This window comes from Neopsephotus bourkii, unplaced genomic scaffold, assembly GCF_033783945.1.
Source record: "Neopsephotus bourkii isolate Nb327-2 ecotype Australia unplaced genomic scaffold, CSIRO-AGI_Nbou_v1 NB_1139, whole genome shotgun sequence".
Classification (NCBI taxonomy): Eukaryota; Metazoa; Chordata; class Aves; order Psittaciformes; family Psittacidae; genus Neopsephotus; species Neopsephotus bourkii.
In genome coordinates, this window is record NW_026901625.1 from 1,980,470 (window position 1) to 2,004,757 (window position 24,288).

The window sequence follows — 24,288 nt, forward strand, 5'->3', positions numbered from 1 at the left end:
CAGACTCCTGCTGGTGCCGACAGGTCCCTCGGGTTCTGAACGGGTTTTAACGTGGGGATATGGGAGACTTGGAGGCAGATGGAGGAACAAAGCAGCGGAAGGTCTGTGCCTTTAATGAGAAGTTATCTGAAATGAGGCGACTTAAAGGGAAGTTTTAGATGGGAGCCTCTGTGCCGTCTGTGGCTTCTCATAACTGATGGAGGCGGCGCAGTTCACCATGTCCCAAGGATGAACTGCTGGCCGATTAAACTGACATCATTATCATGTTGCCATAGTGACTTCATTGCTCCGGGAATGCCATGTTCACATCCTGTTGCTATGGAAAAGACCAGTGTGATAAATAAAAACATTTAATGTTCTGTTCGTCATTATGGCAGCAAAAAACACCATTGATTTATTGATGCGATTGCCTGAAGGGTGGCAAACAAACTCCAAGAGAAGTTCTTAGTGCTGAGTTAGACAGTGGGAGGTTGTAGTTCTCGGCACGTTGTCCCTTCGTTCTCTCTGTTGTGGCAGGCAGCAGAAGTTGTGAAATCCCAGTTTTGGGAATGAGGATGCGAATACGCACGTGGTACAAGGTGGAGTCGACAGGAAGTGCTGTGCTCGCATACACGGCTTCTAAAAATAATCTGGTTTTGTGCACAGTGTTCTCTATGCGCCAGGAGAGGAGAGCTTGGCTTGCGTCAGGCTAAGATCACCCATGGAAAACTCAGTTATACTTCTTAAAAGCAGGTACTTCTATGGCCTTTGTAGGTGTAGGGTTGTGTGTCCCGAAGGGTGTCGGTGATGAAGGGACCACGTGTGGTGGGAAGGAAACCTTGATGACATTTAGAAGGCCCAGCTGGTGCTGGCAGGGCTGTAACTGAGGAGTGGAAGGGAGCTGAGCGGTGGCTGTCATCACGTGTCCTGGCTCTGCTGCGGCCGTTTTTAGGGTAAGTAGCTTTGCTGCAGATTCTGAGAGGACTCCGTGCCAAACGGACTCAATGACTAGTGTGGTGTCATTCCAGCGACACGGTAATGCTTTTCTTTGCAGGCTGGTGCTTACACGGTTGATCAGAACGGTTTATATTTGAAGCCAGAAGCTGCACATGCAGGCTGTTTGTGATGTGTTTCATGCCTGTTCATCCAGTCTGAGGGCTGTTCTTAAACTGAAATGGAACTGGGTAGCAGGAGCGTAGCATGAGGACATACTCTGACCTAGAAGTCTTAATTGTGTACTGAATCATAGTCTTGGGCATAAACAACTCTAAATGGTTGTTTGTACTATATATTGCACGGGTTTTTCTTCTACCACGTGGATGCACAGTGCCCTCGGTGGCACTTTGAACTTGTGCTTAGTATTTAGAGAGCACATTGCTTCTGTGCAACTTTACAGAGACTTATACAAAGTCATCTTAAAGAGGAATCCTGATGTTCTGAGGACAGGAACGTATTACCTGTTCATACTAGAGAAAAGGAAGTGAATCTTCTGCATACACAGAAAGTTCGAGTCTTAACTCTTTATATTTGAACTGGTTTTTACTTGTAGCTGTTTGAAGTGGAGAATTCCCCTTGGTTTGGTGTTACTTTCAACCCTGCAGAAGTGAGTTCAGCAGAGCTCTGCGGGGTTCAGGCAGCTCGGTCTGCCTCTGGATTCTCATCAAAACCTATTTATAGGATAATATGGGAGACTTCCTATTTTATCGCTTTCTGATGAGCCAGGTTAATGTTAAACATCAAGCACTTCTGATAGCTTTGTGTGTTTAACTCTGCAGAGCAGACTGAAGAGAGACTGACTTTTAAAGCTCGTTCTGGTGTGTTTGAATTTGGTTTCAGCCTTGATTTGAGGTGGGTGGTTGTTGGGTTTTCTTAAGAGGGGATGGTGGTTGGAGTACAGCCTGAATTCACTTTATGCTGAGCTCTGAGCTAGTGATTGATTTGCTTTTACTCTTTCTTATTTAAGGAGCAATAGGAAATGAAAAAGAATGTTAATGAAAGCATCTTCTTGGAGGAGTGCTCATAAATCCAGGGTCAAATTTTCGCTTGGGCATTTGTGCTCACACTTTGCAGTAGTTTCTGGTGCTGGAAACGTGACACCTAATGGCAGAGATAAGTAAGGGTGTTAGGAAGTCTGAAAGAGAAGTTCATCCTGCTGAGCTGTCTCGTTCCATCCAGTCTGCCTCGTTGAGATGGTCGAACTTGTGTTCTATTTGCTGCAGTGTGGTAGCAGCCAGGATTTGAGATTATTCGGGTTCTTAGGCTGCTCTCTGGGTATAAATGAATGCCCTAAAAAGTCCACCTCTCAAACAGGCTTCTCCTTGGATTACATCCTAGTATCATAAGGACAGGAGTATCATAAAGGAGAACCTAGTTTTAATACATAAAGCCCAGGCTGGAACGAGACTACAGCTGTATTAGCTTATGGCTGCTGTTCTGGAGACTGAAAATATGCTTCCTGCTATGAGGGTTGCAAATATAATCAAGTTCAGTATCGTTCAGTTAATGAAAATGTTTAAATAAAGCCTAAAGGTTTGAAGGTGAATCTATTTCAATTGTATATCTGCAAGTAGGTTGCATTGGTCAGTCTAAGAGAGGCACGATATTTATGGGTAAAACACTTCCCAGAATGGTTAACTTTATATTCTTTTTCAGGCAGTGCACTTAGAAATAGTAGTGGGTTATTCATCCTCTGTGCTTGCATTAGAGCTCTTGGGCTCTTGAACTCCTTTGCATTCCCATTGTTGAGCATTCAGGAATACTTGGAAGCAAGAACCAAGTAGGAGTCAAACTGATCCAGTTTAGTGTCTCCAGCACCAATATTAGAACGAAAACAGAGGTGTTGGTTAAATGAAGAACTGTTGAAATAATACACTAGAAGATAAAGGATTAAAACAAGTGTGAAGAAGATACACTTTCATTACTGGCTTCTCAATAAGAAAGATGTAAAAAAGTTACCTAATGTAAGGTATCAGAGAGTACACTTTCTATATGAATGTGTTGAAATAGAAATGACCTTGGAATTGCCTGCATGTGCACTTGCAAATTGCATGTTGATAAAATAGCATCTAATGTCATATGACATTAATTCTGTATTTCAGTGTTGATTTTAGCTTTCTTCCCTAAAAGTCCTAAAGCCCCTAGGAAAGTTACTGTAGGAATGATATCTTATTTAAATATTCTTTGATAGTCCAAACCCAGTGTAGTTGAGATTTGCATTTGAGAGAGGCCTAAGTGTTCTGAGTGACCTGGCATGAGGTTGGCATGCCATAGTCTTAGCTTCATGACTGGTTCTGCTCCATAGCATCCTCCACTCTGTTGTTTTACTGCTTGTATTTGTGTCCCTGCCTCTGGGCTTTCAGGGAGGACCCCACTGCCAGAGCATGGACCTGCCCCTGTAAGGGGTATCTTCCATGTGTAAAGAAACCCAAGGTTTTTCAGACTATAGCTGGTATAAAGTGGATGTTTCATGCCTGTTAAGATTGGTTTACTTTGTAGTGTTAGAAGCAAACAGAATTGAGAATGCTTGACAGAAGCTGGATGAGCAAGGTAGGTTCTGAAACCTCATGGTGTGAGTTTGGTTATATCTCAACATCCATAGGCATGTCACCAAGTGACTGACCCTGCCTGCCTCTTCGAGCCTGCCATGGCAGGGGAAGGGCAGTGCTGCATGCTGAAGGATGAGAGGCCATGGTGACAAGTGGCAGCAAGGGAAATACCAGCTAAAGCATGGACAGGCGGTTCCTGTGGGAGTGGTTAAGCACTGGAGCAGGCTGCCCAGGATCTTTTGGCATCTCTGCCATTGCACAAATGCAGAACTTGACTGGGCAAGGTCTTGAGTGGCCTGATCTGACTTTGAGGGTAGCCCTGTTAGGAGCTGGGGTTTGTAGCAGAGACGTTTGGGGACACATTGCAACCTGAATGACCCTCTGTTTCAGTGAGTTTACATGGCATGGTTGTGTTACGTGGTAGGGTGGGCAAGATGCAGCGAGTGGCCAGAGCTTCAGGCTGTGGTTTCATGGTCATTAAGCACAGTCACACACCCCAGTGTCTCCCTTGCTGATACTTGCCCTCTCAGATGTTGAGATAGCTCAGGGAGAAGAAGGAACTGCAGTTCCTACATCTGACTTAGGGCAGTGTCCTTATGTCTGTCTTGTGCTTGGACTGTAGCAGAGGTAACGTGGCCGTCTGCTTTGCCTGCTGCATCTGGACAGAACATGACCTGCGGCTTCTTCTGGGTGGTGGATAAGTAGGTGAATATTTGCTCGCTGTCTTCAGTGGTAACGGGTTATTTGTGAAGAGCAGCCTGCATTTATCACTCTGCTTTGCTGTTGCAACAAACTTAGGGTCTTCTGTGCTTGTTTTTCAGTTGGCTTTGCTTGTGGTGTTGGTGACTGTTAAGTTCACTCAACTGTGAGTTGGTTTTAGGTATCTGCAGGCTAACTGAAACCATTTGGAGCTACATGGCTCATTATTGGGATCTTCCTGTTCTTTCCTGTGATAGTAATAATGTTATTAATGCCTACTCTCTGAGCTCTCTTCTGAAGGAAGGGGTTGCAGGGGGAAGCCTCATAGACCTTAGTGACATCAGCACATTGGTCAGGCACAGCATGTACCTGGTATTTACACTGAAATGCTCTAAAATCTGTTCCGGTGGTAGGCCTACTGATGCCATTTCAGTTCCAGGTTTGGTATGAGACAAAGTTTGATCTCTAAAGCTCTGGGACAGAAGGCAGTTACTGAGAGATCACTTCTCCCCTTGCAGGTACTGCAATAATTAGGGTTGTCTAAAGCAGTCCATTTAATGATATTAACATGAAGAGGCTGTGGGAAGATGGGCGGTGTTCAAGGAGGAGGCACTGAGTGTTACATTCCTAATCAGAAATGGTGTGTTTAAAGTCAAATTGCATTCATCTGCTGTGGGAAGATCCTTTAAGGTATGTGTGGGAAGAAGTGGGACACTGGAAACCTTCCCTAATTTTGATCACCAATCCTTTTGGGGCTTATAACGTCTGTATTTGCATCTTGATTTCACAACACCACAGTAGCCAGTGCATGCAGTTAAAGGTGAGATTAAAGCTCTGTTGTTTCTGTTTCTCCTGTGATAGAAGTCCACAGGGCATGACAAAGGGCTCTTTTCTCCCCACGTCAGCTGGCTGAAGCAGGTAGGGTAACTCTGCAGGAATCTGAATGTGGCCACATGAAGATGATGTTTTGATGTGTGTGTTGCTGATGTTTTGATGTGTGTTACTGCTCCGTGCTGCGAGTGGTCCAGCAGGTATTAGGTGCTGGCTGTTGGGAAATACCTGCTATACCTGAACTGGCACTTCCTCAGTGCAGCTGTAGTGGCTTGATGTGAACCCAGGGGAAAGCACGTATTTAGTTCTTGGGATTGAGAAATCCAGATGCTGGAAAACACAGACCTTGGTATGTTTTGAAAACTGCTGTTTTCTTTTGATGAAGAAAACCCTTTATCTGGGGGGATCGTCTGACCTTCTACAGGGCTTTTACAGCAGGGAAGGAGCAGGTAACATAGGACAGACAGCAAAAAAGGAAGCTCCAGGGCTGCTTAGAGCCCACACCTTACAGGTGCTTGTCTTGGCTTTCTCACTCTTCTCACTTTGTTTCCTGGCTCCCCATATTTTCAGTCAATGGCAGCCCCGTTGTGCAGGTGGCCTGAGTCATTTGGGTTTGTTGTTTCTTTTGAATATTGATAAGATGGAAAGTATTTAAATCCAGCTGAAGCAAGAGGTCTGGGGATGTCCACAGCAGCGGCTGTGTTATGGCTGAAACATCTTCATTAATCGCTTGAAGGAGGCAGTCAAGACTATGTGCTGCCTTGATGCTTCACACGCTCATGTAAGGAGTAGGATGAGCATTTCTGTCATAGGTAATTATTGCCCTGTCGAAAGTTAACTGCAAAAACCTGCTTTTTGGAAGTGCACTGCAACTGGTAGCTCGCTGTCAATCGGTTGCATTGTGTGACTGCTGGTTACTGGAGCATTACAGAAAAACACAGTTGCGTTTCACTTGCAAGCAGCTAGAACTGCACATTCTGGAACGTCTGGGGGGATTTGTTGAAGTATTTTGTCATGCTCTAATACAGACAAAAATGTGACTTTGTCATATTTAAATTAGGGCATTGCGTGTGAACCCAGAGCTGTGAAGTCTGCCCTTTAGAAGATCTGAGCATCTCTGGCTGTAGCTGGCTGCAGTTTGCACTCACTCATGGGTGCTGCAAGCTTCTATAAGACTGCTGTTTTGTCCCAGTGAATAATCTGTGTGGAATTGGGCATCTCACATTTTTAACACATTAATTGGAAATAGACCCTTCCTCTGGAAAGCACCGGGTATGTGGGAGGAGCAGTTTGGCTGGATGTATTGGTTGCAGCGCCTTTTATGTTGCTTTTTATGTAATAGTCTTTAATGCAAATAAACTTGGAAGTTGTAGGGAGGGGCTGCTGAGAAGAGGGAAACTTTCATTACAGACAGCTGACACGCAGAATAATATCTTTTTATATGCCACCTACCACGTGATGGCTTGAAGTAAATCATAGTTCACTGGGGAAGGTTATTTCTGGCGCAGTTCTGCTTTTTGCGTAAGTACTCTCATTCCAGCCCATCTTGCTTTACCCTGAGGTTTGATGTGTTGGTACTGTGCTGGGTAACTCACTGCGTATCAGGCCTGGAGGACAGAGATCTTGATGGATTTATGAAATAAGTACAGCTGAAGAGAAAATGAATTCAGCCAATTGTTGCTTTCTGCTGTGGATTACGACACTAACTGGAGTTGAAAATAATGTGAAGATTAAAGGTACAGACTGAAATGGTTCCAGGCAGCCTATCTCATGAAATATTTATGCACTTAGGGCTTTTAAACTCATCAGAGAGATGAAAAAGAAAGCCATAGGGATTACGGTATTCTGACGGCTTCGTCTTATTTCATTAATACACTGCATTGGCACATTGACCACTACTAGCATGCACTCAGGTTTAGAATAAAGCTTTTTTAGGAATCTCATTGGAAATGATCAGAGAGATGTTTTAATGCTCCAGGACACTTTCCTCAATGGTGTGATTCTGAGAAAGTGAGTCTTCCTTTATTCTCTGATTTCAGTACTTGTAGCTTCTCTGTTGAATGAACTGTTTGCTCTAAGCCCTCATCACAAATGCAGTATCAAGTCTAAGTCCAGAGAGCACCAACACTTGAGCGGGGCAGTAGAGTAGCTGAGCCTGCCATTAGCAGCTGTCAGAAAAGCTAAGTCATGTCTATAAAGCTGAGAGACTGAAACTTCTTTTATTGTCCTTTTCGTGCCAAATTCATGTTAACTACATCTGTATGGGCAGAAGATTAAAAAAGCTCCTAAATACAGTTTCAAACTGGTGCCTGTAGTGCCCATGGGTCTGTATGGCTGATGGTGTATTTATAGGTTAGCTGTAGAAAAGTACAGCTGAATGGGAGTTTTAACTGTGATGGGAAGGTGTCCTAACCAAAACAGCAAGCACAGAAATGGTGGATAGTGGCAGTTAACATTCAAATTCAGTGTAGTACATTCTCAGGTCTTGCTCAGAGTGCAGAGCTGACTGTCTCCAGGCCATGTGTTAAACAAATTTCCATACTCAAACTTTATTTTTTTACTATTGCCTTACATCTTATCATTTCCAAGACAAAAGAGGAGTTTATTTCTGTTCCTGATTGAATACTGTTGGTGAGGTGGAGGAGAAGTCAGTGGTGCTCATCTTGTTAGGCTGTGTCCTCCCTTCCTCATGTGTTAAACATAGTGTCTCCTCTCCTGGGAGCAGGAGTCCAACTGCCCCTGGGGTTGTTTTATTGTTGGTGTTTAAAGACAGCTGTAGAATAATCTATTTTGGTTGTAATCAAGCTTGACCTATAAATACTGAAGTTGGCTCATAGAAAACTGATTTAAAATGTCAGAGCTATTTCCTTTAGGGGTTAGTTAGAAAATAAAAATACCTTTTTATTTTCCACAAAGGAAATTCCAGGATAAATGCTCAAAGGAGTTTGGCCTCTTTTAAGCCTGGTAGGTGCAGAAGGATTTGAGAACTACAGAGAACCCCCAGCGCAGACATTGGATCTGCCAAGTTTGGTCCCCAAACTTCCTGGCCTGAAAATTCCCATCAGGCTTCAGCACTGAAGTGTTAATAACAGTTCTAAATATTCCTCCAGTTAAATCTTCATGTGGAAGAAAATCTGATTTTTGTTGTAAAAGACAGCTCAGTTTCCCTTTGCCCCCAAATTCCAGGAAGCAGCATTAAGAGACTGAGCTAAATACTGATGGATTAAGTAGCACATTAAATAACTTCATTTACTTATGAAAACTAATAAAACCGTTACTTTTTCTTCTATTTACAGTTAATTCTGTACATTAACTTCCTATTATTCAGACTATTATTAAGCCTTAAAATGAAGACATTTTAAAAGGTACACTTTTACTTTACAGTGCTTAAATACATCCATCATGAGCTGCGTTTAAGTACTCATTGCATGGATACTCATTATTGGAGGGGGTTTATTTAAACTGATAAACAATGTAGTATTAATAAGTGGCCATATGGTAAGTAGGGCTTTTCATTCAAGAAACTCAGTGTTAAAACAGGCGTTTAATTAGCCACATTGCATGGGAACAGTAGGTGTTTTGGTTGCTTGTGGCTGACACACACGAAACAGCAAAGTGTTTTTAAAGCAGTGAAAATTAGACTGCATATGCAAACCTGACCTTTAGCTGGGTCTGCATGGTCAAATGCAGTGTATACACACAAACTGTTTGTGGCAGTTTTGCCTGTAAGACTTAAAGAATCTTAGTATTTTCTGGCACTTGTAAGTTAGCTCCTGAAAAGCCGGGCAGGGGTCCATGCTAACAGGCAGCGTGGTGTTTAGAGGCTTAGAATTTATCATTGATGGGTAGAAATACACTTGAAGAGCTGTTTAAACCTCTACAGTCTTCTACTTTGAGAAGCTTCAAAGAAGATCTAGTTGAAGATGCCCTTGCTTACTGCAGGGGGGTTAGACTAAATGACCTTTGCAGGTCCCTTCCAACTCAAAATACTCTATGATTCTAACCTTAATCACGAGGAAGCTGTATTGATCTCTCCATCAAAAATTAGATTCTGAAGGCCAAGTAAGGACAAACTGGGTTCCAGCCCCCAGCAGTGCCCAGGGCTTTGGGACCAGTGTCTATTGTGTCTATTACTGCAGAAATAAAGTGCAAGCTGCAGTTGCAGTGACAATCTGGCTACCTCCTGTCACTTATTTACTGTAATTACATAAACCAGGAAGAACACAGTTAAGAACGTTGCCAAGCTACTATCAGCACAACAAATTATTCTTACTAAGTCTAATGTAGTTGGTGTTTTGCTGTGGTTGAGCCTTCTAGAGTCTGTCTGGTATTTAATCTATATTAAGAAAGGTCAGAACATTTTTTCCAGAAAAAAAAATGGGTAAAACCACTCTGTATGTCTTCAAAATCAGTGGTGAGCTGTGGCTTTGGTGGACAGCAGATGGGGGAAGTCCCATGAACAGCTTCTATGTCTAATGTTTATGCCCTTTAACATTTACATGTTTTGCCAATGAGGAAGGGGGAAAGGAAGTATTTTTATTCTCTTAAGAAAAAGCTGTTGAGAACTCTGAACTGTGTAAGGCTCTTTGCTTTGCTCAAGGAGCTCTAGATGAGGAGAAATGGCTGAGTGGATGCTATTGCTTGGGAGGACCTTGGTTCTGCTGGCTCTCTGCTATGCAGGTGTTGGCTGTGTGGTTCATAGTCTGTTTCCATAATGTGGCTGCACAATACTTCCCATTAAACTGTTTTATGTATATAACTGAGAAAAGTCTATTTTCCTCTAGATCCACCCAGTTCGGGTGGATGTCAGCCTTCCAGTATCTAAATGGGGCCTAAAAGGATGCTGAAGAGAGACTCTATCAAGGACTATAGCATAGGGTTCAAACTTAAGCAGCGGAGATTTAGGTTGGATATAAGGCAGAAGCTCTTCCCTGTGAGGGTGCTGAGGCAACAGCAGAGAAGCTGTGGCTGCCCCATCCCTGGCAGTGCTCAAGCCCAGGTTGGACACAGGGGCTTGGAGCAAGCTGCTCCAGTGGAAGGGGTCCCTGCCTGTGGCAGGAGTTGGAGCTGGAGGAGCTTTAAGGTCCCTTCCAACCCAAACCATTTGCAGTTCTATGATGTGTCCTTCCTCCTGCTTGCAGAGCAGTGTGCATTAGTAGTAGATCTGCAACAGTGCTGCAGTCCAGTTGGAGTTGCTGCCAATGACGGTGAGTGATGCAGTGGTTTGTTCTAGTCTGGGGACACAGTGTTTGTTGGTCTTTGGGTTTTGCTTCTGGCTTCCTTTCCCCTGCCTTAGCCTGGCACATGTCCCTAGCAACTTTCTGCAAGTGCAGACCAATAGGACAAGAAAGAAATTAGCCGTTTCAGCACGGCAAGCTTTGGCTGCCCAAAGTACTTGTTCCTTGCCTGGAGTGCCTCTATAGCAAAGCAATTCCAAATGCATAAGTAGGCAGTTGCTTCCATAGAAGTTAACATTCTAATACTTAACTTTACAAGTTCAGCATGAAGCTGGTTGCAGAAAAGATCACAGACTGCAGATCAATCTCAGTCTGTTTGGGCATAAAATCACTTTTTCACGTTGCGGAATTACCACTGTCTCCACAGAAGGTTCTTTCCCTGCCTTTTTTGTGTGTGCTGTAGTTAATTTGCTCAGCGCTCCAGCTCAGCACAACACTGAAGGCAGAAAAGACGGCTCTGTTGCTAGAGGACTTTACTCTTAGCCCAAGCTTTTATGGCCTTGGCCCTGCGTCAGTAACCTCCTCAATGCACTGCGGAGGATGTGAAATTGTGCAGAAACGGGCAATTTGGATGTGGTTCAGAGGAGCACACGGTCGGGACTTCAGCTGTGGAGAATGGATGCGTGCAGGATTTGCAGGCTGCTCTCCTGCCTTTTTCCGGTTGAACACTTCAAATAACATCTCTGAACAGTGTCAGGTTTCTCAGATACCTGTTTGCTCATTTGCCTTATCACTGGCTTGGCTTTTTGCACGTGCTCTTGGCTGTGGTTTTTGGTTTTTAGCTAGTACTTCAAACCAACAACAAGTATTTAGATATCATGATTGATGGAATCATGATTGCCTCTCACTTGGACAAGGTATGTCATTAAAAGGCTGCTGCCTTCTTGTCTGTAAATTGACAAAGAGTTGGTGAAAATTTTCTTTTAGAAATATGAAATGTTACAATAGTGAAATATTGTCATGCTTTTCACTAATCCCAGTGAATTCAGTTTATAATTACTTTATTACAGTGCTTTTTAGCACAGTCGTGGTTCAGGACTAGACCCAGTTTCTAAGTTTTATTGTAGGGAATTGGAATTCACTTATGAGTTGTTTCAGGCTGCCGGGACTTGGAGCAAGCAGCTCTAGTGGAAGGTGTCCCTGCCTGCGGCAGGGGTTGGAAGTTGATGAACTTTAAGGTCCTTTCCAACCCAAAACATTCTGTGGTTCAGTTCTTTGGTGTTCTTAGGCTCTCCGGAGGAGCACGCGTGTTCCTAAATGTCCAGAATACCTGTTTGCTAACGCTGGAGTTACAAAAGTATAAAATAGGTGGATTAAGTCCTAATAATAACTCAGTGTTTCCCCTGCATGGAATTATGGAGAACAAAAGCTTATAAACCTGGGGGGACTGTATGGATGCTGCGGTCAGTAATGCTCCACAGTTGGGTAGGGACGTATCCTACGGCGTGATGGTGCGTATAGTTAGCTACACACTTATTGCCTTGAGTTGCAGTTGATTTGATGCTGAAAGCAGTGGAAATTCTAAAGTTGTTACTGTTAAAATTGTAAAATTGAGGGTGAGATTCCTGCCATAATATATAACAGATGTATGCTGCTGTAATAAAATGTTAATCTATAAAGGACATTTACTTGGGTGCCAGACACCACCGTGATAATGAGTAATAAAAGAGGCAGACTCTGAAGATTGTGCGAATGGAAGTTAGTCAAATTGACTTTAAAGTCACATTGAAGTCCTGCTTCTTGTCTCTTTTTTGGTCTTTTTTCTTCCCTCTGATTTTTGTGATGTTAATGGCATCAGGAAAGGTTCCTAAGGAGGTTTTCTGTGTGCTCTAAAGACAGGGACATTCACTGCCTTGGAGAAGGGACTTGGCAAGTGAGCCCATGGCCGTGATTTGTATTATTTAAGTGGATTCTGTGCTAGCTTATAGGATGAGTCTATGGTGGTGTATGCCTCACTGCTTTTTATGGGAGGTGTCTGTTAAGTAACTGTGTGATTTGCAGACACCCTTTCATTTGTGATCCACCATCCCTCCTCCCAGCACGTTTCCATAGCTCATGTGTAACAATTGCATAATCGTTGACAGCTTTGATTAATTTTAGGGAAGTATTTAATGTGCTTTTGACTTCATTGAGTAATTTAATGTCCAAGAACATGATGTATAACAAATATGTGAGCAGTCAGTGAGTGAAGCTGTCATCTGGCAGTGCCAGAACAGGGCACTTTGTGCCTACAGCTTGGCAAGCGTAGGTCCTTGGTGAAGCCAAGGGTAGAGCCCCAGGTCTTGTGTTTCCAGCCTTCATTGCTGCATCATTCCTTCTGTTTGTTTGGGTTTTCTTATTGTGGAGGGAATCTGTCAGTTTTAAATGTGATTTTGATCTTCATAAATCTTGCCTTTGCGGAAATGCCGGATTTGAGTTTGCTTTGCAAACACGGCTCTCGGTAATGAAGGGATTTTGGTAGGATATTGAGCAATGTTTAGTAGACAAAAAACCCTACCCCTTTTCATGGCCAAGTTCACAGTAACATAAAAAAACTGGCATGAGGAACACTTAGAGTTCAAAATCAGTCTTGTTTGGAGTAGCCACGACTCAGGATGGAAGTGCCAGGGTAAAAATAACTGCGACACGTGGCTGTAACGTCCCTGGAATCTGCCCCTCTCTCAAGGAACGGGAAAGTGATGGCCACAAGGGTCCAGGCGGCCCCAGACACCTGCATGTTTCTCTCACAGGTCTGTAAAGTGCTGATAGCACGTTTCCCCTTGGAAAGGTTAAGTAATTTGGTTTCTGCATGTGAAAATGAGCAAGGGAGGTGTGGGTGACAAGCAGGGCAGCGCTCAGAAGGTTCTTCTCTTTTCTTCCTTCCCTAAAGCTGCGTGAGTGGTGTTTGCTCCCTCCTCTCTCCCCTCTACCCCAGCAATGTCTTTCCCTGTCTTTCTCCATCCCAGTGCATCTCTCAAGGGAACAACAAGAGAGGAGAATACATGTCAGGTTAACAGCACACGTGGCTATAGAAGCTGCGCCTTGAGAGGCCCTTTCACGTTGTCTCTAGGAACTGATGCTTGTGGTTTGCTGTGTGCTCGATTGGTGCCTCGCTCTTTTTCTGTTCCTTTTCTCTCACCCTTTTTTAAACTAGGGCTGTGCATCGTGCTTTTTGAGTGAAATTAAGGTCTGCATTGCTGAGCTGTCATCTCTCTTCAGCCCTGTAGCTGAGACTGGGTCAGTGCTTTCACTAAAAATCCCTGTTTTCAGGTGTGTACAGATTGGAGCCAAGCAAATGCTTGCAGCAAGAACTTGCCTGGATGAGCTCTGCTTTGCTGTAGACTCACTTCTTACTGTGGTTGGAAAAATACTTGAAAAGGATTCCAACAGCTTTGTTACCTGTTTCTAAACTGTTTTATTTCTGTAGCTCTAAGGTGGCATGAGCCCATGGCTCTGGAGTGCTGGATGCTGAGCTGCTAAAGAGAAATACTTTGGACCCACACTTCCCCTCCCAACCCCCAAATTACCTGGTTTTCATTTAAACATCCTACGATTCTACTATTAGAAGGGGAACAGTTCCTTCTTTTATCTCTTGGAAGCTTTCTTGGGAAGAGCAGATAACTGCATAAAGCCAGGCTGTCTCATCTGGGGCTTGAAAGTACCACAGTGGCTTTCCAAGCCTTGACCTGCCCTTCTCCTTTACTCAGGCAGTTGAAGCCTGTGAGCCTGGGCTGTTAATGAAAGGCAGCAGCTGACCCTGTAGATGCTCTTCAAGTAGTGTCACATGTGTGATGTCTGTGCTGGCAGGGCTGGGATGATGGCCTGCCCCTCTCCATCCCACAGTGATGTGTGTCTGAAGGAGGAAGCAGGGTCCAGGACATGGCAGACCTCATGCATGGGCTGGAGAGGTACAGTGCAGGATGCTGGATTTATTTCAGAGATGCCGAGATAGTACCAGTGCCTGATGCTTCTGTTTCCTGTGTGCAGAGATACTGTGCCTGGTGCTGGTGTGTGGCACAGCCTCCCTGCACACAGAGGTGTGCTGAGAGATCATGCCTCTTGGCTGCAGAGGTGCAGCATGGATGCTGTATGCTTCTTATAAGAAAGAAACCTGATGGATTCCATAAAACAGCCTAATTTGTGAGTGTTGCAGCAGTCATGGGGTTTTAACACAGCAGTGCCAATTGTGAGCAGTTAAGTGATGCTTCCTCCCCTTTAAAATCACTCGGGGTGATTTGAAGCTGAGCTGCTTTAAACATAGTTGGCTTTCTCCTGCATTCTTGATAGTAGAAAGTACTGAGTTTCCATCTCCTAAAATGCATTGCAGACTTGGTACAGCATCAAACCAGGTTGCGCAGCTCTCGGTTTGACTTTTCTAAATGGTATCTTCCTTAGAGTTTACTGGGGAGAAGAAGTTCACAGGAACAAACTGATTTGACTTAAGCAGCTCCCATCTTTACTGCAGAAGAAAGTTGTCTTTTTACTGTGGGAAAAGCAAAATGCAGAAAGGGAGAGCATGGGAAGCCCCCAAGTGCTTGGAGATCCTGCAGCAGCCAGCTTTCAGATGAGGGTTGATCAAATCCAGTTGTCAGAATGGATGGAGCCTGTTAATCTGTTAAAATGTGGCTCTGTCTGTTTAAACCTACCCATTGAAAATGTGCTCAGCATGCAGTGGGAGCTGAGCCCGTGCCCTCGGTGGTGTTTCCAGCCCTGCTTCAGCTGCCGTAGCACCCCAGTGCCTGTCCCAGATGCCCAAGCAGCTTCACCACAGTGAGTGGGAGCTGTGGAGGAGCAGGTTCCTCCCCCTCTGCTCAGCCTCCCCTTGCCTCTCAGTCCAGCCGTGGCTTTCTGACTCATTTAGTACTGAGTCAGGCTTTAAATATCTTTGCTGAGCTGTTTTCTGCAGCCTGTTCTTCACAAACACATTGCCCCGAGTTTCAGGGGTGATGCTTTCCCACGGTGCGCTGCAGGTGCGGAGGCAATGGGGAGGGAGTTCCAAGTCAAAAGAAGGGATTTGGGAGCCCAGATCCTGCTGACTTTCAATAAGAGTTGATCATTGAATTGTTCTTTAAAATTCCCACCCCTGAGTTAGCTGCACAGTGAATGGTCAGAAATTGAGGGGGGGTGGTCATCAATGTATTTTGGGGGGTTAAATCCATGGTGTTGAGGTGGAAGTGGTGACAGAGGAAAGGGAAGAAGACTTTGGAAATGTGTGTGAACTATTTGCAAGGACAGTCATCAGATAACGGGATTGTGGGCAGAAGTGGCAACTTCACATAAAAATCCAGTCAAAATTGCTGTCAAGGAACAACAAGCAAGCTATTTAGATGATGAGAGAGGACTTCCTCCTGTGATGGCAATCTTTTCCTCCCATGTCTGCAGACTGTATTTTATTGCTATTAAATCTGATAGGCAACAATAAGAAACTTGGAATTTTCATTAAAAACCAAGACAAAATGGCACGTAGCCTGTGCTCCTAAATGGAATCTCAAGCCAACGAGGGGGCAGAATGAACCTGAGCTGCTGGGAGGTGAGGGGGGGATGGAGCAGCTGCAAAGCACAGGGACAGGTTTTACTTCTCACTCCCAAAAGCTAGTGCAGTCCTGCACTGAACAGAAATGTGACCTTTACAGTTGTGAGCTTGATGTTTTAACCTAATGAAGTTCAACTTTGTGTCTCCTTCCTATGGTTTTCCTTAACTGCATCTCCAATTCGTAAAGCAGTTTTAATGACCTAATCAAGTAGAAATTGTGTTCTGCCATTGGCTTCCCCCTCAGGCTTTCCCTGTCCTAGAGGCAAGGTTAAACTGTGCTGGAGTTCTTGTTTCTAAGGCAATTCAATTTGAGTATTCAGACATTGGGTAGAGCTCCATTGATAAGGCAAAGGGCAGATTTTGTAACAGGCATATTTTGGTTTTAAAGCATCAAGAGAAGATTTGCTGCTTGCATACATTGTCATTTGAAAACTGATTAATTCTCCTTTCCTTTTTCTTTCAGTCCCTTGTTAGGGAGCCTGGGAAAACCTTCAGTAAGGTTAACACTGATGAGAGATCTTTTATGCCAAGGTAGGAGGTTTTTAATGTTCTCAGTGTATTTCAAACGAAATGTCTAGCTGTGAAAACACAGGTTGGGGAAGTTCTTGAATGGATAAATGTATAAGGTGTAAGGGTTACTTGAAGCTGATTTCCTGTAGTAAGGAAAAGAAGCACTGAAGCTTTGTGTTCTGTCTTTCCTCATATCCTCTGCTAGAGCTGAAAATACAGATTTGTGCTTACAGTCCAGGCTTTTAAAGGCTGAGTCAAGAATGTGTCTGCTCTGATTTTTAAGTCTTTTATTATCTTCTTAATGGAGATTGTGTCATCACTTATGGCCGGAGTTTCATCAGGTTATCCAAAACCATCAGCCCATGTGCTCTTACCACTGTCTTCCTCTCACTGAGCAGCATATCTGCACCTCTGCTACTCATAGCTCTATCAGTGTTTGGAGAAGGGGAAACCAATGAATACAAACTGCCTCCTTCAGGTGTATTAAATCGTACTTGGGTGTTTGCAGTTCGCAGCAAGCACAGTGTGGAGCTCTTGCACCCACTCTCTTCCAGTGCTGTGTTCAGTTGTCTTCTTTACGCTTCTCTCGCCCCACCACCCAAATTACAAACTTCCTGATGAGCTGGTGACACTTCTCTAACAAGAGAGGCTGATGTTTGCATCAGGTTTACCTCCTGAAGGGCCTCGGCTGCTCTCCCCACGCCACCCTCCCCACAGCCTCTGCCTGGCTGCTTCCGCTGGTTGGGAAATACCCTGAGAGCTTTGCTTCTTCATCCCCTGATTCAGCCACTCGGCTGCAACAGGGTGAAAGATGATTCGTGCTGTTAGGAGAGTGTGAGAGTGCTGCCTGGTTGAAGATGCAGGTGAGCGGGTGCTCAGAGCTGTGTTTCAGGTTACAGCTTCATCTGCGCTTGCACCCTTCTGCCATCCGGCCTGCATTTCCTTTCCCTTTTGTATATTAAACAAGATATACTGCATCTTTTCTTCACCTTTCCATCTGTTCACAGGGTAGAGCCCTTCTTTCTTGAGGAAGGAGCTGGGCATCTTGGGGCTGATGCTGTGAACAACTGACTGTTTCTATTGCTTCCCAGGCAGTGTTGGTGACAGTAGCGTCAAAGCGATGCTGCTAGTAAAGAATAAGGAAATAAAGAGATTAATCCTGGCTTTAAGCTGAAATAGGGTAGATTTAAGAAGTTCTTTACTATGAGGGTGGGAAGGTGCTGGCAGAGAAACTGTGGCTGCTCCATCCCTGGGGCCAGGTTGGATGGACTCGGAGCAACCTGCTCTAGTGGAAGGTATGCCTGGCAATAGCAGGGGGTTGGAACTAATGAGACCAGTTTCACAACATTTACAACACTAAAAGTTGGGGTTTTTCTGTACTCCTTAGTGATCATATATTTTGTACTCAAAAGAAACACTTAACACCCGTAATACCATTCCCTTTTGAAACGTAGCTGTTGCTTCACAGCATGCAACTCCACTACACAGAGCTCTGGATGGAAATGAATGCTACTGTGTCTAACTGTATTTAGGTGGGTATAAACAGTTGCCAAATGAAAAGTTGGCTAGGATGCAGCATAGTAATTTCTTGAGCACTCTATTCATGTTGTATAAACAGATAACGTACTTGTGAAAGAGCTACAATTAAGGCGTGTGGGGTTTACAGTAAGAAGGCTCAGTAATAGGGCTCAGTAATAAAGTTTCAGGATCTTGGCTTCCTGTTGCACCTGAAAAAAAGACATCAGCAAATACTGTAGAGGAGAAATGAGAAGTTGGTCTTGTACAGCTCCCAGCTGAAACTTTCCCACAAGTAGTTTTACTATAAATAAGAAGTGAAAGAGTTCACAGCTAAATTTAACCCTTAGCTTGATTGCTTTCTGGGTTTTCTTGGGTGGACCAGGCTGTGGAACTGTAGGAAGATGAAGGGGATCAATAACTTGGGTTTATACTCTAAAAATGCATTGCCTTCTAATTCCTAAGCCTCATCAAAGGGAAAATCATCGCTGATTGGAATTCCCCTCTCCTTCCCATGCAAAATGATGATTTTTGAAAGGAAGGAAGTGAATGTTACTTCTTGGGGAACTTTTCAAGCAGAAGAGCTTACAGCTACCAGAATTCTAACCGAATATGTTGCTGGTGTACTAGAGTGCATAGACATCGCTTGCTCTGCTTTCAGATACTCAAAGTTACCATTCCGGAAAATCCCTTTCAGTTTGACTTCATTTCACAATTTCTATGAAGTTAAGCAACTGCAGCTCATGTAAGCTACAAGAGTTGAAGAAAAACCACCCCAAGGTGCTTAAAACTAAGGGCTGCTGCTGATAGCTTTGGCGTTATTCCCCCTCTAAGGCTTGGGTGAGGGAAAGGCAGCTTGGTTACATGACTGAAGAAAGCCTTAGTGAAGGCAGGTGAGCCCTGTATTTCTGTTCTTCTGACTTAAAACTGAGCTTCAAGTCGTGCTGAACGAGCTGCAGAATCTGCATGCCCCTTTCCAGCTGCACAGGGATCTTTTTACTTCTCTTTATACATTTAGACCATAAGACATGCTGTGGTTGAGGAGTGAGAGTTAAAAGGAGGACGTTTGGGCAGGGTCTCCAGTAACGTGTTCAGCAGCTGGGGGTGCATGGCAGCACGTGGGTTTCCTCTTGACTCTGTGTTTTACAACTTTCCTTTGGGAATTGAAATGATGGGGGGGGAAAAACAGCCCTGATTTAACAATTATATAAACTTGAGACACAGATTGTCAGGGAGTTGTCCAGAAAACACAGTCCCTGTTCTTCTCAGGCTGTTATTAACGGTAGTCAACAATTTCTCCATCACACTACCTCGAGTATGTATTTATTTCTAGAGCAACCCTCACACTGGAGCCAGGGAACCCATAAATCCTGTGGCAACGTTGGTTTGAAATGCCTTTGAGAAATGCAGCTTGCCCAGCCTCATAGCACTCGTGTTTCTGAAGCCTTACTTGGGAAGAAAGCGCTATCTTGCTGGGGGAACAGGGGGGAAGATAATTAGCTGCTGAGGTCATTGTTTGCTTGAGCTGGGATGATAGGGACAGCCCGGCCTGGCTTCTACTATAAACATAGTGTAAAATGTTTATCACCAGCTTTGTCATTTGCCTTATTTGTCAGGGAATCTCGAGGAGAATGAGGAGGTTTCTGGTGCTGCATAGTGAGTTGAGGGAGTTGCGAGATTGCCATAAAAAGGCAGAGTCCCTGCTTGGGCAGGCAGAGAGGTTCTGCCTTGGCAGGCGTGTGTTAGGCCTGACCTTTTCCAGAGAGAAAGTACTGACCTACATCCTGTCCTGCTGGGGGTGGGTGGGAGAAAGAAACCTCTCTGCTTGCATCTTTCTGATGTAATTTTCTGGTCTGATACTCATTGTTTTCTGCTGTAAAATGTGGAGAATGCAGGGGACAGGCAGCTGGGAGCGTGTGTGTATGGCTGCGCTCTGTTTGTGCCATGCTGTAGTCATCCTCTCCAAGCCCCAGCAGGCTAACAGGTCCAGCTTTGGGCATCTCATATATACTTAGGCTGTAAGAGCGGCCAGCTAAACTTGTAAAACCCATACATAGCTGTTACTAAAGAGCTTTTTGCTCTCAGGAGTACTTGGAGAAGGGGAGAGCGTTGCTGCTTTCAGAAGACAGGGTCATACATTTGTACCCTTTACAAATTTAGGGTAAGCTTTTAACTCTTGGCTCTTTTCCTGCTTTCCAGGTCGTCGCTATTTGAACAGACCACACCATGCGTGAGTACAAGCTAGTGGTCCTTGGTTCAGGAGGTGTGGGGAAGTCCGCTTTGGTGAGTTGTGGGAAGTGGTACCCAAACTTCATGCATTGTCTGCAATGAGATAAGCCCATTTTATTCAATTCATTGGGATATTTGTGTAGCGACTTCCATGTAGCTGCTGTTGCACTGCTGTGAATGTGTGTCATGGTTTTGGAGAAGCAGCAGGCAATCGCTGTTACAAGAGTTAGCATTTAGTTTCTGCTTCCTGCATGGGTATAATACTGTAAATGACTGGATGGCTATGTCTAAGTATTAAAAGCCTAACCCACACTAAAACAGCAAGTGAAGTGTGGCCATGCATGGCAGTGAGTTAGGGGGTAGTTGCAGCCTTGCATACCTTGAAGGCTGTGTGTTTGCCATCCTGGATAGGACCTGAGTGAGCAGCCTGGGCTGAAAACAAGAAGTCACCTCCATCGTGTGCAGTGCAGAGGGCTAAGAACAGAGTGATGCCACTTTGCACTCCTTAAGTGCTTGTGTTGTTTCTAGTAAGAGGTTTACATAGCAGAGTTGATAGTAAAGCATTGTAAGAGAGATTTCTGTCACCTATTTATCACTAATCAGTCAAGCAGCTCACTCCAACAAGAAAGGCAAAGAACTGGTCAAGTGTAAAGTTATCTAAAACAAAGGAGCTGCACTGTGTTCCTTTTCACAGCAGATGATAATAGCTGACCAGCCCTTTATGTTGTAGACACTGCTTCTTGCACTGTTTGTTCTGCTGAAATGAGCTCCTAGTAATCTTGGTATCCAGATTGGTATGCAGAATCCAGATGAACATGAGGAAAGATTATGCAGTTAGCTGTCATATTTGCTGTACTCTCTCAGGGACCCCTTCCTAATCTTTACAAGATGTAGGTGTAAAATTGTTCTTCTAAGCAATCTGTATTGCTTTTTGCACCAGCATCCCCTTGATTATCTTGCTTTTGTTATGTGGTGTTTTACTCACTAGGTAAAATAAGGCACTTATGCTGTACATAAAAATTACTCAGCATCTGACATCCTTGAATTTCATTACTTGTGATGTGCAGTCTGAGTCAGCATCCATCACTGGCCTTTTCAGTAGCTGAAATGCAAATACTCAGTCTGGTAAACAGAAGTGAAATTCTTCTTGACAACTTAGGTGCTAAGTAAGCATATATTGTAATTCATATGCAGCATGGATCCATTGTGTTTATAACAGCACACAGTAAGTGCCAATTAGTAGCTAAGAGTGAGTAATATTTAGCTTTGAAGGTGACTGCCTACTTATTCAAAAGCATTAGCAAGGAGAGGTTGCAAGGTGGGATTTAAAATCATAGAGAGGTCACTTTAAAATGCCTTTCTTCGAGCTGTAGACGCTAAACTGTCTAACAAAGAGGCTGGTGTTCAGCTCTGTGTTTTCATTGAGAGCATAGATTACAATATGGTGTTGTTTCACTGCAAATCCTCATTACTGCTTTAACTCTTCTGTGCCAGTCGATGCTGATTGTGCCTTTGGGTAATGATGGCAGGGTAGCAGAAAAAACTTCACAGGTATTAAGGCACAGTTACTTTGCAATTTGTTTCCTGTATGGTATTTTTCTCCCCATTTCTAATAAGGGTAAATATCTTCTAGAGTATCAGTGGGTAAATGGTATTGCCAAGTGTATCCAGGTGTCTTACATACAGTTAACAGTGGTATCTTACAATGATTTTGCTGAGATTTGTTATCTAAAGGGCAAGCTGGGACAACCCTTCAGTGTGACAAGTAAATACTGGAGAAGCAAAGGCTTTGATCATGAGAGTGTAAGGTAGGTTTATTTAGTGATAGAGGATGATTTTTAAATGAGGTAGTACTAGAAATCCTTTCTTCTTATGTTAAAAGAAAGCAAACAGTGAGGAACTGCTCAGTTGCCAGCACACAGCGAGATGTTCTGCATGTATCTGGCATGTGACCCTCTGAAAGCTTGCAAGCACTTGGGTGACAGATGTGAACCCTCTTGCAGAAAAATCTCAGCCTTCTGACCAAACAAAACACAGCTCAAACCAGGTAGTGACTTTGCAGGATTTGTATTAAAAGCCTTGTTTGTGGTTTTAAAGACATAGAGTTAAGTGCTGGGATCTTAGCACTTAGTTTTACAGACCAAAACCACCTTGGTTTACAACCATCAGCCATACCTGGGACACCAGTGTGCTGTATTGCTGCCTTAGTGTAGATAATTGTAGGTAGGAAGGTGGAGAAATGGGGTGAGAAGGAACAAAAAGCTTTGCCTTGCAGAGGATAAGTAAAGCTGCAGAGTGACAGGAGCCAAAGCAGGTTGTGTACAGAGCTTGGACATCCAGAGATGGGCCATGTCCAAATGACAACCTGATGGGAAGTGTTTAGAGTAAATGGGCTCTGAATAAGTACAAAGGGGAAGAAAGGCTTCCTCTTTGAAACGAGTGATGTCTCCTCCTTTAATGGGTTAATACAAATTGAGTAGCTGGAGACACTCCAGATTTAACTTGCTGCTCTGAAATATGTCTGTGCTCTGGGCATGTAATCCAGAGTAGCTCCACAGAACTCTGCTGTGATTTGCATTGAAATGTGGATTTTCCACAGTATGCAGATTGCCTGTTCTTCTGATTGAATTTCAAGCCTTCCAAATTTAGTGATTTTTGTTCTTCTGAAGTCACAGGCACTAAAAGAAAGGCATTTTTGAGGGTAGCATCTTTTGTGAACAAGCAAGCAAGCAATTTTTCAGAAAACACTATGAAAATGTGCTTGAATAAAGTGATTCTTGAGACAGGAAGTACACGAATTTTATATAAAAGAAATGAAAACTTAGGTCTTTTTCTCTCCTTCTCTCTATTGAATTTTCACAGTGTTGAGTAGTTTTTGTGATGTTACTCTCTCATAAAGCGTTTCTCCATCAATGTTACTGATTGTGCTCAGTTCACTTAATTCTTTCCTTCTTTCCTTTCTCCCCAGACTGTACAGTTTGTTCAGGGAATATTTGTTGAAAAATATGATCCAACAATAGAAGATTCATACAGAAAGGTAAAATAACAGCGTTTGTATTTCTTTCAACTCTGATAGAGCTTGCTCCTCTTTAACAATGCAGCAAGAGCTCATTGGAATGAGGAAGGCTCTTTTCTGAGAACGTCTTACGGCTGCACAGCATTGCAGCAGCAAAGTGATGTGTAGAAAAGCATCAGCCTTGGAAATGGTTTCATGCAGATAGTTTCCTCTGGCTTTATGGAGTACTTCACTAGCTTAGTTCTATTTATCAGGAGGATTAAATCTCTGTTACTGCATATAACCAAGAGCTTTCACTCTCAGTCTTCGATGGCTCAACTTAAGGCTGTTGGAGGCTGCAGCTCTCCACTCTGTGTGTCTTCACTTGTACTGGGGTGCGAGCTGTATTGGCTGGCAGGCAAGTGTACTGCCCATCTTCTGCCAGTGCTGGTTAATGCCTGGGGATAGGAACAGCTCAACCAAACAAGGGGCAGACTGCCACTCAGATCTGTTTGCTGTGATTTGACATAGAATTATTACTTCAAAACATAAAGGTACCAATATTTGCGATCTGTAGAAGTTGCTACAGGAGATCTGTCTACCGTGGCTGCTTGCCATTTAGTTCAAATGCATTCTGCCTTGGAGCCATATAAAATTCTTTGTGGCTGTTTTGGATGCAGGCTTGTAATGCTGAGCAGAAGTCCTTGTCAGCATCCCTGACACTGTCACGTTATGCATTTCTATCAACAGAGCTGCTTTCTTCACTCCACTGATGTCAAGTAACGCATTGTTTTACACATTAGCATTAGTGCTACCATAATTAAAGGCACCAAAACATGAAACAAAAACTGGTGACATTTGTGCCTGTGAAAATTAAATGTAAATTGTGATCTGAGTTCTGCTGTTAAATTTATCTCGCTTCCCTGGAATGAACCTTGTTGCATCTGAGACATTGCTCAGTGAGTGGAAGATTTGCTAAGCCAAACAGTGAGGATCACTAAACTTTTTGCTTTGTCTTTTCTTCCTCACTCCCTTCATCCCAGCAGCAAAGAAAAATGGAAGTTTAATGTCCTTTGAGTTTTAGGGTGGATTGAGTTGTTTATGACCTCACTTAAGTTGAGATGTTTACAATGAGTGGCTCATCTAAGCCCTTATAATCACCAGAGTCCCGAAGCATAAGTGAGCTGACCCAAATGCCTGGCTTGGGGTATAACTAATCCTCTAATAGCAGCTCCT

General features: G+C 43.7%; 1 protein-coding gene across 2 annotated transcripts in view; it reads left to right on the forward strand.

The window, feature by feature from the left end:
* Positions 1-24,288, forward strand: part of RAP1A (RAP1A, member of RAS oncogene family) — a 35,647-nt gene that overhangs the window by 835 nt on the left and 10,524 nt on the right. Inside the window, exons 2-4 of one of the 2 annotated variants that reach the window (XM_061362914.1) lie at positions 16,267-16,334; positions 20,028-20,111; positions 23,026-23,094. In XM_061362914.1, the coding sequence (XP_061218898.1) occupies positions 20,055-20,111; positions 23,026-23,094 (126 nt within the window). In that variant the 5' untranslated portion in view covers positions 16,267-16,334; positions 20,028-20,054. Of the gene's footprint in view, positions 1-16,266; positions 16,335-17,107; positions 17,177-20,027; positions 20,112-23,025; positions 23,095-24,288 lie in introns of those variants that run through there. The other variant, XM_061362915.1, reaches the window with a different exon arrangement.